This window comes from Sorex fumeus, unplaced genomic scaffold, assembly GCF_029834395.1.
Source record: "Sorex fumeus unplaced genomic scaffold, SorFum_2.1 ptg000051l, whole genome shotgun sequence".
NCBI classification, from domain to species: domain Eukaryota; kingdom Metazoa; phylum Chordata; class Mammalia; order Eulipotyphla; family Soricidae; genus Sorex; species Sorex fumeus.
Window position 1 is genome coordinate 39,670,586 of NW_026606108.1, and position 16,349 is coordinate 39,686,934.

General features: G+C 42.6%; 1 protein-coding gene across 3 annotated transcripts in view; it reads left to right on the forward strand.

Moving 5' to 3' along the window:
* Window positions 1-431: 431 nt before the first annotated feature.
* ANKHD1 (ankyrin repeat and KH domain containing 1) overlaps window positions 432-16,349 on the forward strand; it is a 136,022-nt gene continuing 120,104 nt past the window's right edge. For 2 of the 3 annotated variants that reach the window (XM_056124652.1, XM_056124653.1), the window contains exon 1: window positions 432-864. In XM_056124652.1, coding sequence (XP_055980627.1) covers window positions 574-864 — 291 coding nt within the window. In that variant the 5' untranslated portion in view covers window positions 432-573. The remainder of the gene's footprint in view (window positions 865-16,349) is intronic. The other variant, XM_056124654.1, reaches the window with a different exon arrangement.

Sequence of the window (16,349 nt, forward strand, 5' to 3'; positions counted from 1 at the left end):
TAATCAGAAGTGGAAATTCCCCAACCCTTTCCCGTCACCTCAGATGGGGGCGGGCTGAAGAGGCCCTAACCGGCCAATTGTACCACGCGACGTCCTGTGACAAAATGACCGACACTTCCTGGCGCCAATGAAGTCTCCCATTGTCAGGGGTCACGATGACTGACCACAAGGCCAACTAATCCACTTTAAGGTCGTGACGCGCTATTCAGGGAGGTTGACCAATAGACACAGAAAAGGGCCGGAAGTCGGCGCGCGGGGAGTAAGAGGCGGGTGTTCGCAACCGCCTAGGCCTGCGCGGGTCAACGCAGCTTGGGGGCCTCGAGCCAGCGAGCGGCGCGTGACGACGAGCTTGAGCGACGGGTCCTTTTGACCAATGATCTGCAGCCGCTGGGAAGCAGCAGCCAGTGGCGAGTGCGGGGGGCGGGAGACAGCAGGTTAGGCAGTGAGAAGTTGGTGGCGCTGCTGGGACGGGGGGAAGGAGACGCTTCTTCCTCCTGCTGTTCCTCTCGTTCCCGGGATCGGCGGCGGCGGCGGTGGCCGCGAGTGACTCGGCAGCGTCTCCGCGTGCGAACTATGCTGACCGACGGCGGAGGCGGCGGCACCTCCTTTGAGGAGGACTTGGACTCGGTGGCTCCGCGATCCGCCCCAGCTGGGGCCTCGGAGCCGCCTCCGCCGGGAGGGGTCGGGCTGGGGATCCGCACTGTGAGACTCTTTGGGGAGGCTGGGCCCGCGCCGGGAGTCGGTGGCGGCAGCAGCGGCGCGGGTGGAGGGGACGCGACGCTGGATTTCAAGTTGGCGGCTGCCGTGCTGAGGACCGGAGGTGGTGGTGGTGCCTCGGGCAGCGACGAGGACGAGGTGTCCGAGGTACGGCTTCAGGACCCGCGTCTGCCACCGATCGGGAAGCGTGGATTCGCGTCGGGCCGGCCGCTGGCCCGGGCGGTGTCGGGCTCTGACAGTGGCCGGCCCCATGGCGGCGGCGCGGCGGGCCTAGTGCGCCCTCGGCTCATGCTTCAGCCCCGCGCCTCGCGCCGGCCCGGCTCCCGTCACCCTCTGGAGACCCACAATGGGGAGTCCTTTGGTCTCAGAGCTTCGCGCGGGAACTGGGACTCTGCAGACTCCCGCCCGCCCACCCCGCTGTGGAGTTGGGGGGGCGGGGTCTTGCTGGAGTCCCTGCCCTTGGTACTGAGAGCGCGCGAGAGGAGCGGGCGCGGGGAGCGTGTCTCCCCCGGCCGCTCCCCAAAATTGAAGGGGGGTGTTATTGGGCACGTATTCCTGGGCCGTAAATCTTCCCTTTAGTTTGGGACAGGGAATATTGGGGAGGTCTTTGCTTTTGCCGGAGGCAGTCACGTGGGACTTGCACCTAGGCCCTCTAGTGAAGTTAGACAGGAAAAGGAAGTTCCCGAGCATCTTTGAGCTGCAGAATAACTGGAGAGTAGAACCCTGGACATTTGGAGATTGGAGAGTTGGAGAAAGTCAGTTAACATCCCCCCAAACCCCAGTTCCATGGTCACCTCGTGAAGGGGACGCGAATTCGTTATCAGGTTCTTAATCTCCTTTTCACTCTGCTGTATATACTGTGGTCTTTAATGTCTGAGCAATTTAGGACGATAGGCATCATCTATCTCCTTTATTGCACTGTACGAAAAAAAGGAGCTATTTCATAGGTGATTTTTTTTTCCCAGTCTGGGCTGTAACTTAGCCATAGTATGATCCTGTGATTGTTCTATCTGTTGGGAATGTTCTATTTTGGTTCTAAGGTGTCTCCTCATCCCCTATGACCAGTATTTTAACCTCTGATCTTGGAGCTAAAGTACAAGAATTTCTATGTGTGGACAACTGTCCTGGGTGTTTTATTTGGAAGGAATAAGAAAAACCATTTGTGGGTTGCAAACTACTACAGTGTATTCTCTGCACTGTCTTGCTATTTTAGATCTGAATTGGAGTTCTCTTAGTTTAAAACCACAACACATTCTGACCCCAACATTTTGCCTTGGTTGCAAGATAGTACCTTGAATGTATCTTGGAATTTCACAGGGAGAAATAACATTTAAGTCAAGGTGGGTCAGGATTTTTTTCAAGTAGGCAGTTATGGAGAATCTAGACTATCTCCAGTCTTGGATTTCTGGAAAGTTTTCTTTAACCTTTCAGTAAGAATTTAAGAATTGATAAGAAAAATAGACTTAGAGCACATGTACCTTTTTTTTTTTTGAGGGGTGTGAGTGGGGGTCATATGTGGCCCTTGCAGTGCTCAGGGGCTACTTGTGGCCCACTCAGAAGTGACCACTGGTTGTGCACAGGGTGGAGTGGAGGGAAGTGGTGCTGGGGACTGAACCAGGGTCACCTGGCAGCTGCATGCAGGGCAAGTGCCTTACTGCCTGCACTGTCTCTCCAGCCTCAGAGCTCATATATATTTAATAAATAAAATGGGAATATCTTTAGACCTTAAATATTAGAGCCCTTTTTTTCTCAGAATCCTGTGAGAGACTGAAAAGGTTTGTTTTAGTCTAAATATGGTATAAATATTTTATATGTGATTTTTCTGGACCAGTTTTACATAATTATCATAGGTAAGAGGAAAGATTACTCATTTGCTTTTACATAAGTAGTAGTCTTAAATTCCTTTAGAGGTAGAGTGTTGGTGAGCCTTCAAAGTCATAAATCTCCCTTTGGGCTCATGAGTTATGAAGAGTACATTTGAAGTACCATTTCTGTGAAGCTTATCTACATGCATACACACATGCGCAGACACAGTTTCATTTGGAGTTCCCACACTTCTGTGGTTAAAGCTATTTAAATGTTTCACAAAGGTTATTTATTTATGCTCTCCACCCATTTAGGTCTAATGGTAGAACCCCTTATTCTCCTGTTTACTTAAGTTTCTTATGCTTAAGAAAGATTTGTATATTTTACATATATTCCTTTGTAATGGAGGTTTTTAGGATGTCCACAGACAGTTTTGCTTGTTTGTTTGTTTGTTTTAGAGTCAAACTCAGCTGTGCTTTGTGGCTACCCTTAGTTCCAATGCTTGTGGGAGATGCCCCCCGAGGTACTGAAAGAGTAGGCAGTCATGGGGATTGAACCTGGGCTTCCTCCTGCAAAGCATGTTCTTAGCCCTTGAACTCTCTCTCTGACCCCTCCTCACAGATTAATTTAATCTAAGATGATGCTTATAGATGATGTGTATAGATTCATTTGTAACCCTTGGCAAAAGGATTTTTTTTTTTACCCCCTGGGTGGGGAATGCCAGGGATTGGCATTCAGAGTTTGATACATGTGAGGGCATGTGCTCTGCCACAGAGCTATATTGCAGGGAAATTTGATGTTATATTTTGTTTCATATCACGTGGACAAAAAATTCTTTTGAGTATCTCTGCTGTGGGCTAGAGCAATAGCACAGCGGGTAGGGCGTCTGCCTTGCACGCAGCCAACATGGCCGACCCGAGTTCGATTCCTTCGCCCCTCTCGGAGAGCCCGGCAAGCTACCGAGAGTATTCGATATGCCAGACACAGTAACAACAAAGTCTCCAATGGAGACGTTACTGGGCCCGCTCGAGCAAATCGACGATCAACGGGAGGGCCTTTACTTTTACTTTACTTTATCTCTGCTGTATTTTGTGTGTGGCCAGGATATAGTCTATGCCTTTATACTTTGCCCCAGAAAATTTCTTGCCTTTTCTTTTCTCCTTGATAGGAAAAACATTCCTTTTTCATATTACTTCTTTAGAATTTTCTGTATGAAGTGACCATATAATATCTTCAAAAACCACTCACCCAACTAGCATTTGATGACTAATACTAAACACACACACACACTCTCTCTCTTTTTTTAATCTCTTTTAGATCTAGGCATCAGAGGGATGATGGTTGGTTTGTAATTTGAGAGTGAAGTTTGTTTTGTTCCCAAAATGGGGCAAGAGTAGGTAAGAAGTGGCTAAAAATGTGTATTTGTTCTAGAATTAAAGTCTTATATATTTGGTATACCTGGGACCTTCTTGCATTATCAGAGCCAAACACTGAGAAACTTGTTGACTAAGTCAAAAGCTCTTTTAGTTTGAGGAAGAAGTTTGTATGTTTTCATAAATTTTTAATATTGGGGTTGTGCTATTTTAAGAACTGTCACCATTTGGGATCTTTGATTCTTATTGTTTAAAGCATTTGGTACATATTTATTTTGTATGTAATTTCCTAAGGCACACTGCTTGCCTTGCATGCAGCCAAATTGGGTTCAATCCCAGACACCCTTTTGGTTCCTGAGTGATCCATGAACACAGAAATGAGTCCAGACACCTTTAGGTGTCAGAACAAAACAGAAAAGCAAAAAAGAAACAAGTCTTTGTTTTAGGATCCTATCAAAATGTACACATTCTTTAGAATAGTTGTCAAGTTGAGAGTTGTTGATTTAGGGGTTTGGAGATATTGCTGATAAGAAAATTACTTGCCTTGCATTTGTGAGGTCCTCAATTTGATCTCTTAGTCGATAAAAAAAAAAAGGAAATGAAAAGGAAAGAAAGGACTTTGGGGGAGGTTTATGATGACAGTTTTCCTGTTTTAAAGAATGTATGCAAGGATGGAGAGATAGTATAGCAGATAAGGCATTTGCTTTGCAAGTGGCCATGGCTGACCCAGGTTCAGTCCCCAGCACCCCATGTGGTTCTCCAAGCCTGCCAGGAGTGATCCCTGAGTGCATCTCTTGGGTGTGGCCCAAAAGCCAAAACCAGCCAACCAAACAAAAAAGAACATATGCATATACTGTATATATGTGTATATGCATATACTGTATATATGTCTGACATCCTCCTTTAGAAATTATAAATGTAATATTCTTTCATGGTGAAAAATCAACAGTATAACGAGTAGGTACAAAGTGAAAAGTAAATCTTCCTCACCACGACTGACCCTTTTTGTTAGTTTGTTTTTGGGCCACATCCAGCACTGCACAGGGTTTACTCCTGGCTCTGCACTCAGGGATCACTTCTGGTGGTGCTTGAGAGATCATATGCATGGTTAACTACATGCGAGGCAAGCACCTTAACCCTTGTACTATCTCTCCAGCTCCACCATTACTGACTTTCAAATCTCTCTTCAGAGTTGACCAACATTAAAACTTTTCTTTGAGTAAATTTTCCAGATTTATAAGTCCATATGTGTGTGTGTGTGTGTGTGTGTGTGTATGTGTGTATGTGTTCCTATAAACACACTTTGAAAATAATATGAAAATACAGCTTTCATATCATTTTGAGATTTTTTTTTCTTGAGACAGGTATATTGTAGTAGAAAATTTTCTAGGGAATATATTCCCTCCACTGCACCCCATGCACTCCCTCCTGGGATACACCAGATGGTGCTCAGGGATCACTCCTGGATGTTAAAGGTGCTGGATGTATGTGGTACTGGAGTAGGCCACATATAAGACAAGCACCTTAACCTCTGTTCTATTTTCTCCTCTTCTCTTTTTTTTAGAGGGGGTTCACACTCTGTGATGCTCAAGGGTTACTCCTGGTTCTGCACTCAGGAATTACTCTTGGCAGTGCTTGGGGGAACCATATGAGATCCTGGAGATTGAACTTGGGTCGGCCATGTGGAAGGCAAACACCGTACTTACTGTGCCACTGGTCTCCCAACCTCCACTCCTCCCAAACTATATCTGGCCCCTGGAAATTAAAAAAAAAAATCCCCCCTCCCCCCCTCCCCCCCCCCCCCCCCCCCCAGTAAAAAGCACTGGCAACAGAGAAGTTAATTATTTCCTGTAGGGTTACTTATGGTCTGTAATCTAGAGTGAAGTTTTTCAGCAGCAGCACACTTACATTTTTGATCCAAGTAATTATTTCCTGAGGGGTTTTCATGTTCCAAGCTTCTCTGGCTTTTACCCACTAGGTTTGCCAGCGGGACACCCCTCCCCCCTGTAGTGACCACCAAAAATGTCTCCACATCCAGATGTTTACAAGTATTTTCTGGGGGCAAAGTCACCCCTGTTTGAGAATCACTGGTTTGGAGGTCCTGTTATCGACAGGGATGGCAATTTTGTTATGAATACTTTGTATTCAGACTTCAGGTAAACAAGGTGAGTCACACTTTTAATAGCATCTCAAGACTTGTGCTTATAACCTGAATGAGAGAAAGATTCCTGAAAGGTTTAATGCTGTAAGGTTTCTGTAGTAAACTTGCCATTTGGGAAAACTTTCTTTTAAAATGTGTGTGTGTGTGTGTGTGTGTGTGTGTGTGTGCACGCCACATCTGGCAGGATTACTTACTCCTGGCTTTGCACTCAGAAATCACTCCTGGTGATGTTCAGGGAACCGTGTGGGGTGCCAGGGAACCATCCTGGGTTGACTGCATGGAAGGCAAGTGCCTTACTTGCTGCACTATGGTTCTGGCATCTGTGCTCAGGAGTTACTCCTGGCTCTGCACTCAGGGATCAGTCCTGGTTGGCTTGAGTCTATATGCGATGTCTGGGATAGAACCCAGAATCAGCTGTATGCAAGGCAAGTATTCTACTGGCTATACTATTGGTCTGGTCTCATAAATAAGCTTTTATCTTTTTTCAAGTGGAGAGGACTTTAGTCTATAAATTATTATGCAATGATAACACAGTAACAATAACTGTATTCTAGTGAGCTAATTTTGGAGACATTGGAAATTTTTATTGAAGGAAAAGTTCTATTTACTACTTTTTTTTTGAGTTGGGTATAGAATGCAGTGTGTCATAGGTAATGAGGCCTGCTAAGTCTTGTCAGGGAGCTACAACCTTGTTTCATGTTAAGTATTATTACAGTAACAGTTTGTTACCTATTGTGTGCTGGGCAAGAATATTACCCATAGGATAGTATAAATGGTAAGGTGTTTGCCTTACACTGCTGACCCCTGTTCTATCTCTAGCCCCACCTATGCTTCCCTGGAGCTTGGAATAATCCCTGAGTATGAAGCCAGGAGTAAACCTTGAGCACAGCTGGGTGTGGCCCCAAAACAAAACACCCCCAACACATAATTTGTCACCATTGCATGAGTATCAATCTTGGACAAATTTCAGTATGAAAAGCCTTGAAGACTTTACATATACAGTGTTGTGTTGATGAATATGGTTATGTGACTGGTGGATCTAGAGAGTTGAGTAGGGATAGGATGGATGAGGAAAACCTAATTGTAAAATAAACTATGTAGGGTTTCCTTTTAGCACATTTTGATAGGTAGCACTGTAGCACTGTCCTGTTCATCGATTTGCTTGAGCGGGTACCAGTGACATCTCCATTGTGAGATTTGTAACTGTTTTTGGCATATCGAATACGCCACAGAGAGCTTGCCAGGCTCTGCCGTGTGGGAGGGATACTCAGTAGCTTGCCTGGCTCTCTGAGAGGGACAGAGGAATTGAACCCAGGTCAGCTGCATGCAAGGCAAACGCCCTACCTGCTGTGCTATTGCTCCAGCCCTTTTGATAGGTATTACATTAAAATATAGTTAATTATTATAAGGTAAAGGTAAGGTAAAGGCCCTCCCGTTGATCGTCGATTTGCTCGAGCGGGCCCAGTAACGTCTCCATTGGAGACTTTGTTGTTACTGTGTCTGGCATATCGAATACTCTCGGTAGCTTGCCGGGCTCTCCGAGAGGGGCGGAGGAATCGAACTCGGGTCGGCCATGTTGGCCGCTTGTAAGGCAAACGCCCTACCCGCTGTGCTATCGCTCCAGCCCGATTATTATAAAGGCAGGTATAATTTAAAACCCTTCTGGTTTTTTTTTGCGGGGGGGGGGGGCTCAGCAGTTACAGGAGTAACTCCCAGTGGTGCTTGGGGGTAGCTCCCAGTGGTGCCAGGAAAACCATATAGTGCTGGAAGTGGAAACTGGCTTATAAAGAATATATTCTAGCCTTTTGAACTATCTTTCATGGTCCAGTGAAAAGTATTAATCCGATTCTTGCTTCCAGGTATTTTACCGTCCTCTCTGGCAATGTTTTATATATATAACTTAAGGTTTCTTGGGTTTTTTTTTTTTTTTTTTTGCATTTTGAGTCACACCCGGTGGCTGGCAATGTTTAGGGGTTACTCCTGGCTTTGCACTCAGGAATTATTCCTGGTGGTGCTAGAGGATGTTCCGGATTGAACCTGGGTCGCCTATGTGCAGTGCAAACACCTTACCCACTGTGCTGTTGTTTCAGTCCCCAGGGGTTTTTGGTTGCTGTTCTTTTTTTGTGTGTGTGTAGTGTGGGAGCCTAGGTTGTGGGGTTTTGGAGCCCTGGGGTTTGAACACCATGGCCTTGTGCTTGTTGGTCAAATGCTTTAAACCACCAAATCATCTTCTAGGCTTCTCATAATTCTTTTATGGAAATAAAGATGCTTATTTATTATTGTTGCATAAAGACATATTATTTAAGTGAGATTTTTAAGTGGTAATGATGAGAAAAATTTAGATATTGAATCTAGTTACAATAAAACATTTAAGAATGAAGCATTGGAGATGAGTTTAAGCATCTGCCTTTCTGAGCCTATCAGATGGCAGAGTGACATTGTGAAAATTACTAGATGACTTGTGAAAATTATTTCTGATCTTCTTATTGAATGATAGATAAATAAAGTAACTTGCTTTGCTTTGCTGTCGAGCAAAGCAGTTTTTTTTCTTTTTTTTTTTTTAAAGGCCATGCCATGCCCATTGGTACTCGGGAATCCATATGATGCCCTGGATTGAACTAGGGTTGACTGTGACCAAAGACTTAACCTGTAGTATCTCTGCAGCTCAGCAAAGCCGTTTTTAAAAAGTATTGCTTGGGGTCTAAGTGATAGTACAGTGGATAAGGCAATTGCCTTGAACAGAGCCAACCTGGGTTCAATGCCTCACATCCCATACAGTCTTCTGAACCCCACCAGGATTGAGTCCTGAGCACCACTGCATGTGGTTTATCCCCTCCCCCAACCATCCACCCTACCAAATCACAAAAAAGTATTAATATTGATTTGGAAAATAGAAAGAAAATTAACTTTCATTTGCTAATTTTAGCTAAGTTTACAAAATCAAAACTATAAGAAAACAATTTTGCTATATAATTTTTCTTCTTGAGCCTTAGTTTTCTTCTGCTGCTTATCTATAAAGTCGTAGAATCATGGTGATAATCCTATTTCATCTCATTTTTAGGTAACTTCTACCATTTATTGAATGTTATTATATGCCAGTACCGTACCTAGATACTTTCGTTATTTTATTTAACGTTTCAACACCCCTTTGAGGTAGGTATTATCTCATTTTTATAGAAGAATAAATACAGGTTTGGAGAAATGAATCCAAAGCACCAAAATACAAAAGAAAAATGGCTAACATGTCACAGAGTTACTAGATGGGAAAAATTTGATTTCAGTACTTAATTCGGAGGGTGTGGAAAAATTTGATTTCAGTACTTAATTCTGAGGGTGTGCTGCTATTTTGCTATTTTATTTTAAAAAACAGGCAGGCTTTGGTTGCCAAATGCTATTTCTCCTATGAATGCTTCCTCCTATTGGAGTTGTCATAGATATAAAATGAAATGAGAAAAGTAAAGATGATGTAGTGAATTTTTCATTAAGCTGTTTTTCTATCTTTAAGATAATGTTATTATTATGAAATAAAAAATTTAAATGTCTGTACTTGACAAAAATAGAAAATTAGAAACTTGATGTTAGGATCCTGGATAAAGCCTAAAAAGACTAGGAACCCCAAACCTAAGTAACTTGCTGAGAGTCACACAACTTATTTGCAGCAGAAAACTTTTGGTAGAAAGTAGATTATCTTCTCACTCTTGGTCTGGTTTATCTACCATGCTACATGGGCCTCCTGAGGGCTTCACTTCTGATACATTGTTTCATGAATTTGTAGTGTAAAAAAACTCTCATCTAAGACTAGAATAAGATACTTGATCTTGTGGAAAAAGCTTTGTTATTTAATGAAACTGGTGACTACCATATAAATCAGCATAAGGCTATAAAGGCATACCACTGAATATAGATGTAAGTATTATTTTAATATAATTTCATAATTTAATCTTATGCCTTGCTATTCATTTTAAAAAGCATCTACTAAAGATGAAGGCATATACCCCAATTCACATCTTTGCCAAACTGGGTAGCATTGGATTTTCAATGTTGGTCGAGCAGCCCAGTAACGTCTCCGTTGGAGATTTTGTTGTTACTATATTTGGCATATCGAATACATCACGGGTGACTTGCCAGGCCCAGCCGTGTGGGCGAGATACTCTCGGTAGCTTGCCGGGCTCTCCGAGAGGGGCGGAGGAATCGAACTGGGGTCGGCCATGTTGGCTACGTGCAAGGCAAACGCCCTACCACTGTACTATTTCAATGTTGTATTTGTAAAAATTGTGCTAACTTCTTGATACTACCAGTGTATATTTCCTGTGATTGAAGAATATTCACCTCATGATTGACTAGTACATCTTCCGTCAGCTTCAATGAAAGAGAAAGTAAAATTGCATGTAAAGCTTTTGTTTTGTTTTGGGGCTACATCTGGTGTGCCCCGGGTTTACTCCTGTCTCTTACCTCAGGGAGCAGGCCTGGCCAGCTTGGGAGACCATATGGGTGCCTAGATACTTCTGTGTAGTGTGATCAAATCTGGGTTGCAAATCTGGGTGCCCTACCTGCTGTACTAATGCTCTGGCCTGTGCCTGCATGTTTTTAAAGTGTGAAGTTCAGTGCTATTAAGTAAAGAGTCACTACAATTAAGCACCATCATCTTTAGAATTTTTGTCTTCCCAAACTTAAACACAGTATCAATTAAATAGTCCACTTCCTCCCTTCCCAGCTCTTAGCACTCACAGTTTTAACTCTATGAATTTGGCTAGCCTACTTTCTCAAATAAGTAGAATCATACAGAATATGTTCTTATGAGACTTCATTTAGCATAATTTCCTCAAGTTTCATCAATATTGTAGCATGTGTTAGAATTTCATTCCTTTAAAAAGCTGTATCCATTATGTATGTGCCACATTTTGTTTATTCATCTATTAATGTACCTTTGGATTGCTCTGTCTGTAGGCTCTTCGGGATTGCTGAATTATATGGTAACTATTTTTTTTTTCTTTTTGGGTCACACCTGGCGATGCGCAGGGGTTACTCCTGGTTCTGCACTCAGGAGTTACTTCTGGCAGTGCTCAGGGGACCATATGGGATGCTGGGAGTTGAACCCGGGTCAGCCGCGTGCAAGGCAAATGCCCTACCCGCTGTGCTATCTCTCTAGCCCCTGGTAACTATTTTTAATCCCTTAGCAGCTATACCATTTTATAGTCCCAGGAACAATGCTTAAGGTTTTCTTTTTTCCTTGTCTTTGAGCCATAGTAGCTGTGCTCAGGACTTAACTCTATGCTTGGTACTCAGAGATCACTCCTGGCAGTGCTCAGGGGACCTTAGTTAGTGTCAGTGCTCAAGCCCTGATCAGCTGCATGCAAGGCAGGGAAGAGCCTTAACTACTATACTGTTCTTCTGGTCCAGTGCTCAAGATTTTCAGTTTCTCTCTAAGTTTTGCTTCTTTGGGGTAGGTAGTTTTTTGTCCCTTAAATTAGTTGTTTGGTTATGGAATTATTTTCATATTGTCATTTCTTATCATCATTTTACACCTTCTTTCATTTCTTAGGTTACCTTTTACTCTGCATAAAACTTTCATGTTTGTTTAATTTTGATGAAGTACAGTTTTTATTTTTTCCTGTCTTTTTGATGTCATTCATGAATTCATTCCAAATCCATTGTGTGAAGATTTTATCCATTGCTTTCTCCTAACAAAAAGATCATGCTGCATCTTATTTTTATTTTTATTTTTTTCCAATTTTGGTTTTTGGGCCAGACCTGACTCTGCTCAGGGCCTATATCTGGTGAGGCTTGGGAGACCATATGGGATGCTGGGTGTCAAATCTAGGTTGACCTGTGCAGGGCAAGCACCCTCCCTCTATTCTATCACTCCAGCCCTAATCATGATCCATCTTAATTCTCTTACATTAAAATGGCTGCTTTTAGCCTGTCATCAAAAGGTGTTTGGCATTCTTGTCAAAAATCATTTTACCATATATGAAAGAGTTTATTTCTGGGCTATTCTTTCCCAATGGTTAATCTTTGTCTTTATATAAGTTCAACATTTTAAATTATTTTACTTTTATAGTAAGCTTTAAAGTCAGCAAATATTAAACATCCAATTTTGTTCTTTATTTTCAAGATTGTTTTGAATTATTTAGGTTCCCTTAAGGTTCTCTGTTAATGTGACCTTATCTGATGTACTATCTCTTACTAGATATTATTAAGTACTGTTGGTACTTATAGATACTATAGTATTTAATAGATATATTATGTACTATTAGGAGATAGTACATCAGGTAAGGCATTTGCCTTATACGTGGTGGACCCGGGTTTGATCTCTGGCATCCCATGTGGTCCCTTGAGCACCTTCAGGAGTAATTACTGAGTACAGAGTCAGGAGTAACCCCTGAGGATTGCTGGGTGTGCCCCCCCCCCCCACAAAAAAGGATTCTCCAGTAATTTTAAGGTGCATCTTTTGCCTTTTCTGAAAAATATGCCAAGGGGCTTTGATAGGAATTGCCTTATATCTGAAAATTTTTTTGAGTGAAAAGAAGTTTGTTTTGTGTTTGGACAGTACTTGACATTGCTCAAGGACTGCTGCTTTTGGCTCTGTTTTCAGAGGTTATCCTGCTGGATTTGTGAAAGTTCAAGGGATTGTACCTACAAAGCATATGTTCAGTTTGTTAATACAAAGCATATGTTCAGTTTGTTAATCTCCCCAATCTGAAAACAAGTTTTAATAAAGTTTTATGTCGGGGAACAGAGAGATAGTTCAGTGGGCAGGGAGCTTGCCTTGCATATGGCTGACCTCAGTTCCATTCCTGGTACCCCATATGGTACCTAGAGTCCCAAGAGTGATCCCTGAGTGTAAAGTCAGAAGTAAACCTGAGTACTTCCGGTGTCACCCAAAACCCCCAAAACAAAGTAGGGGTTAGAGATAATGCAGCATGGTAAGCTCTGCATGTAGCTAACCTAAATTCAGTCTCCGCCACAGATGGTCCCTGGGTACCCTAGGAATAAGCCCTGAACAGAGCTGGATGTGGCTCGGAAACAAGTCTTAACGTAATTGTTTCATCACAATAGATGGGTAATAGAAAATGAAAAATCTTTGAGTCTGACAAAAAAAAATATTTCGAAAGCATCAATAATTGAGAAATCTGAGCACTTGCTGATAATCTTACCTGAAACCATTGAACTCAGTTAACTTGGAATTCTGTGTTGGGTATTTATTTCCTGATTTGCCATAATGCTAATTTGAAATGATTACCTAAGTGCTTTATATATTGGGTAAGTTTTGAAAAAATTTTTAAGTCTTTACAAGGGTACATACTGTTTTTCAAATGTATATTGGTCTCACGGCAGAGCCTGGCAAGCTACCTGTGGAGTATTTGATATGCCAAAAACTGTAACAATAACCAGTCTCATTCCCCTGACCCTGAAAGAGCCTCCCAACTGCAGCGTTGGGAAAGATGAGTAAGGAGAGGCTGCTAAAATCTCAGGGCTGGGACAAATGGAGACGTTACTGACTCCCGTTTGAGTAAATCGATGAACAACGGGATGACAGTGATACAGTGATATTGGTCTCACTGCTGCCACCATCAGGGTTTTAGTGCATCAGACGATCAGACTATCAAAATGATGTCCTCTAGCTGTTAATCCCATCCCTCTGCCCCTTTCCCTTTGGTCACCGTTGTATTTCACTTTCTTAGACTTATTTTTGTTATGTTTTTGTGTTGATTTGCTTTGATTATGTATATTCCTGATATGTGTGAAACAATTCTGTAATTGTCTTTCACTTGTTTGATGTTGTTATTATTATTTTTATTATTTGAGTAGTATTTTGTTGCATATATTCTCTATCAGTATAGCAGTTCCTGCTTTTTTTCTGTTCTTTAGCTTTTTATTACCAATCTTTTGTACTGATATATGATGTGTTTCTTATATGCACAATGTAGGTGGTTTTTACTTCTGGGGAGGAGGGGTGTGTGATGGACACACCTACTGTGCTCAGGGCTGGCTTTTGGCTTTCATACCATGTGGTGCCACTTGTAAGATAAGTACCTTAACCTCCGTACTACTTCTTTGGCCCAGATTCTGCTTTATTTTATTTAGTTATTTTTTTGGCTCTTTGACTCACACCCAGCGATACTCAGGGGTTACTCCTTGCTCTGTGCTTAGGAATTACTCCTGGTGGTACTCGGGGAACGATATGGGATGCTGGGGATCAAACCCGGGTCAGCCATATGCAAGGCAAATGCCCTACCCACTATACTGTTGCTCCGCTCCCTCTGCTTTATTTTATAAATAAAATAAAGTATAACTATAAATAGAATATAGCCACTCTTTTAATTGGTGAGTTTAGACCAAAATTGATATGAAGGTGATTTTATGAGGCTTATTTACTGCCATTCTGTTTTTGTTTCCTGGTTGTTTTGTATTTTTTTGTGCTACTTTTTCTGAGGTGTGTGTGTGTGTGTGTGTGTGTGTGTGTGTGTGTGTGTGTGTGTGTTTAATGGTTTTTTTGGAGGCCACATTCAGCAGTGCTGCAAGACTGCTTTCAGCTCCAGTGTTCAGGAGACTATATTATACTAGGAATTGTATCTAGCTACGCCAGGAATGTAGTTTGGTGGTAGATAACTTAGCTTCATGTATGAGGCAGTGGGTTTGAACCAAGTGTTGCAAACAAAACAAACACAAAGAAAAAACCTACCCTGAAAGTCCTGTGCCTCCTTTCATGTGACGCATGTGTTATGTGTTCGATCCATTGAAGCTATCTCTCCAGTTCTTCTTGAGCAAGCTTTATTTATTTATTTATTTATTTATTGTGGACTGTGGAGTGATACAGTGAGTAGGGCGTTTGCCTTGCTTGTGGCTGACCCATGTTTGATTCCTCCATCCCTCTCAGAGAGCCCGGCAAGCTACTGAGAGTATCCCACCCGGATGGCAGAGGCCTGGCAAGCTCCCTGTGGCAAATTCAGTGTGCCAAAAACAGTTAACAAGAAGTCTCACAATGGAGACATTACTGGTGCCCCTTCATGCAACTCGATGAACAATGGGAGGACAGTTCTATTTATTGTGGGGTGCTGTTTGAGGTGTACCTGCTGCTGCTTGGGGGACCATGCAGTGCTGGTGATTGAATCTTGGTTGAACACATACAGAGCAAGGGCTCTAAACCCTGTACCATCTCTAGCTCTTTTTATGAGTTACTGCCTTTTCCTTTGTTTTTTTCTTTGTGTTTCTTTCAATTTCTTAGCAAGGATTTTTTTTTTTCTTTTTGAGTCTCAACCGGGGATGCACAGGGGTTACTCCTGGCTTGGTATTCAGGAATTACTCCTGGCTCAGTGCTCAGGGAACAGTATGGGATGCTGGGAATCAAACCTGGGTCGACCGTGTGCAAGGCAAATGCCCTACCCGCTGTACTATCACTCCAACCCCGCACGGATTTTTTTAATCCTTTATATGATTAGAGATGAATTCAGTTTTGGAAAAATTTGTATCAGTAATAGATTTAATGAGTATTTCCTTTATTGAAATAGTGTTGAAAACATTCTTACATAGGTTTCTTAAAAATAGGGTTTTGGGGGCCAGAAGAGATAATACAGCCAGTAAGATGCTTACTTTGCATGTGGCTTATCCAGGTTCAAAACCGGCACCACATATGTTCCCCAAACCCTGCCAGGAGTAACCTTTGAGCAAAGCTGGGTGTGGCCCCAAAACAAAATAAAACAACAGCTCTGAATTTGGGGCCAGGTATTGCTCAAAGGGCTGAAGCACATACTCTGTATGTGGGTAGCTGGGGAACAACCCCCAAGCACCAAGCTGGGGTGGGTCCTAAACGTTCTGGGTTTGGCCTAAAAGTAAAACAAAAAAGGGGAAAGAAACCTGAATTTGACTTTTATCAGCTGGTACCTTGAGTATCAACTTTGAATTTTCAGCGCTTTCAGGTTCTAATTGATCTTTTTAAATTTAAGATTTTGGGCCAAGAGAGGAATCTTGATAGAACACATGCTTTGCATGCAGACTGCGCAGGTTCTGCCCCAGCATCTCAGTGATCTCCAGAATACTGCAGGAAGCAATCCCTGAACACTTCCAGGTTTGGACCCCAAAACAAGAGCAATAAAATTTAAGAGCTCAATTACTCTAATGCTACAATTTTCCCTTTTGAATATTATACAGGAGCCAGTACAGGGATTAAGTTGCTTGCCTTGTATGAGGTTGACCCTGGTTGGCTCGTATGGTCCCCTAAGCCCAACTAGAAGTGATCTTGCTCTGAATGCAGAGCTAGGAGTAAGTCCTGAACACAGTTGAATATGACC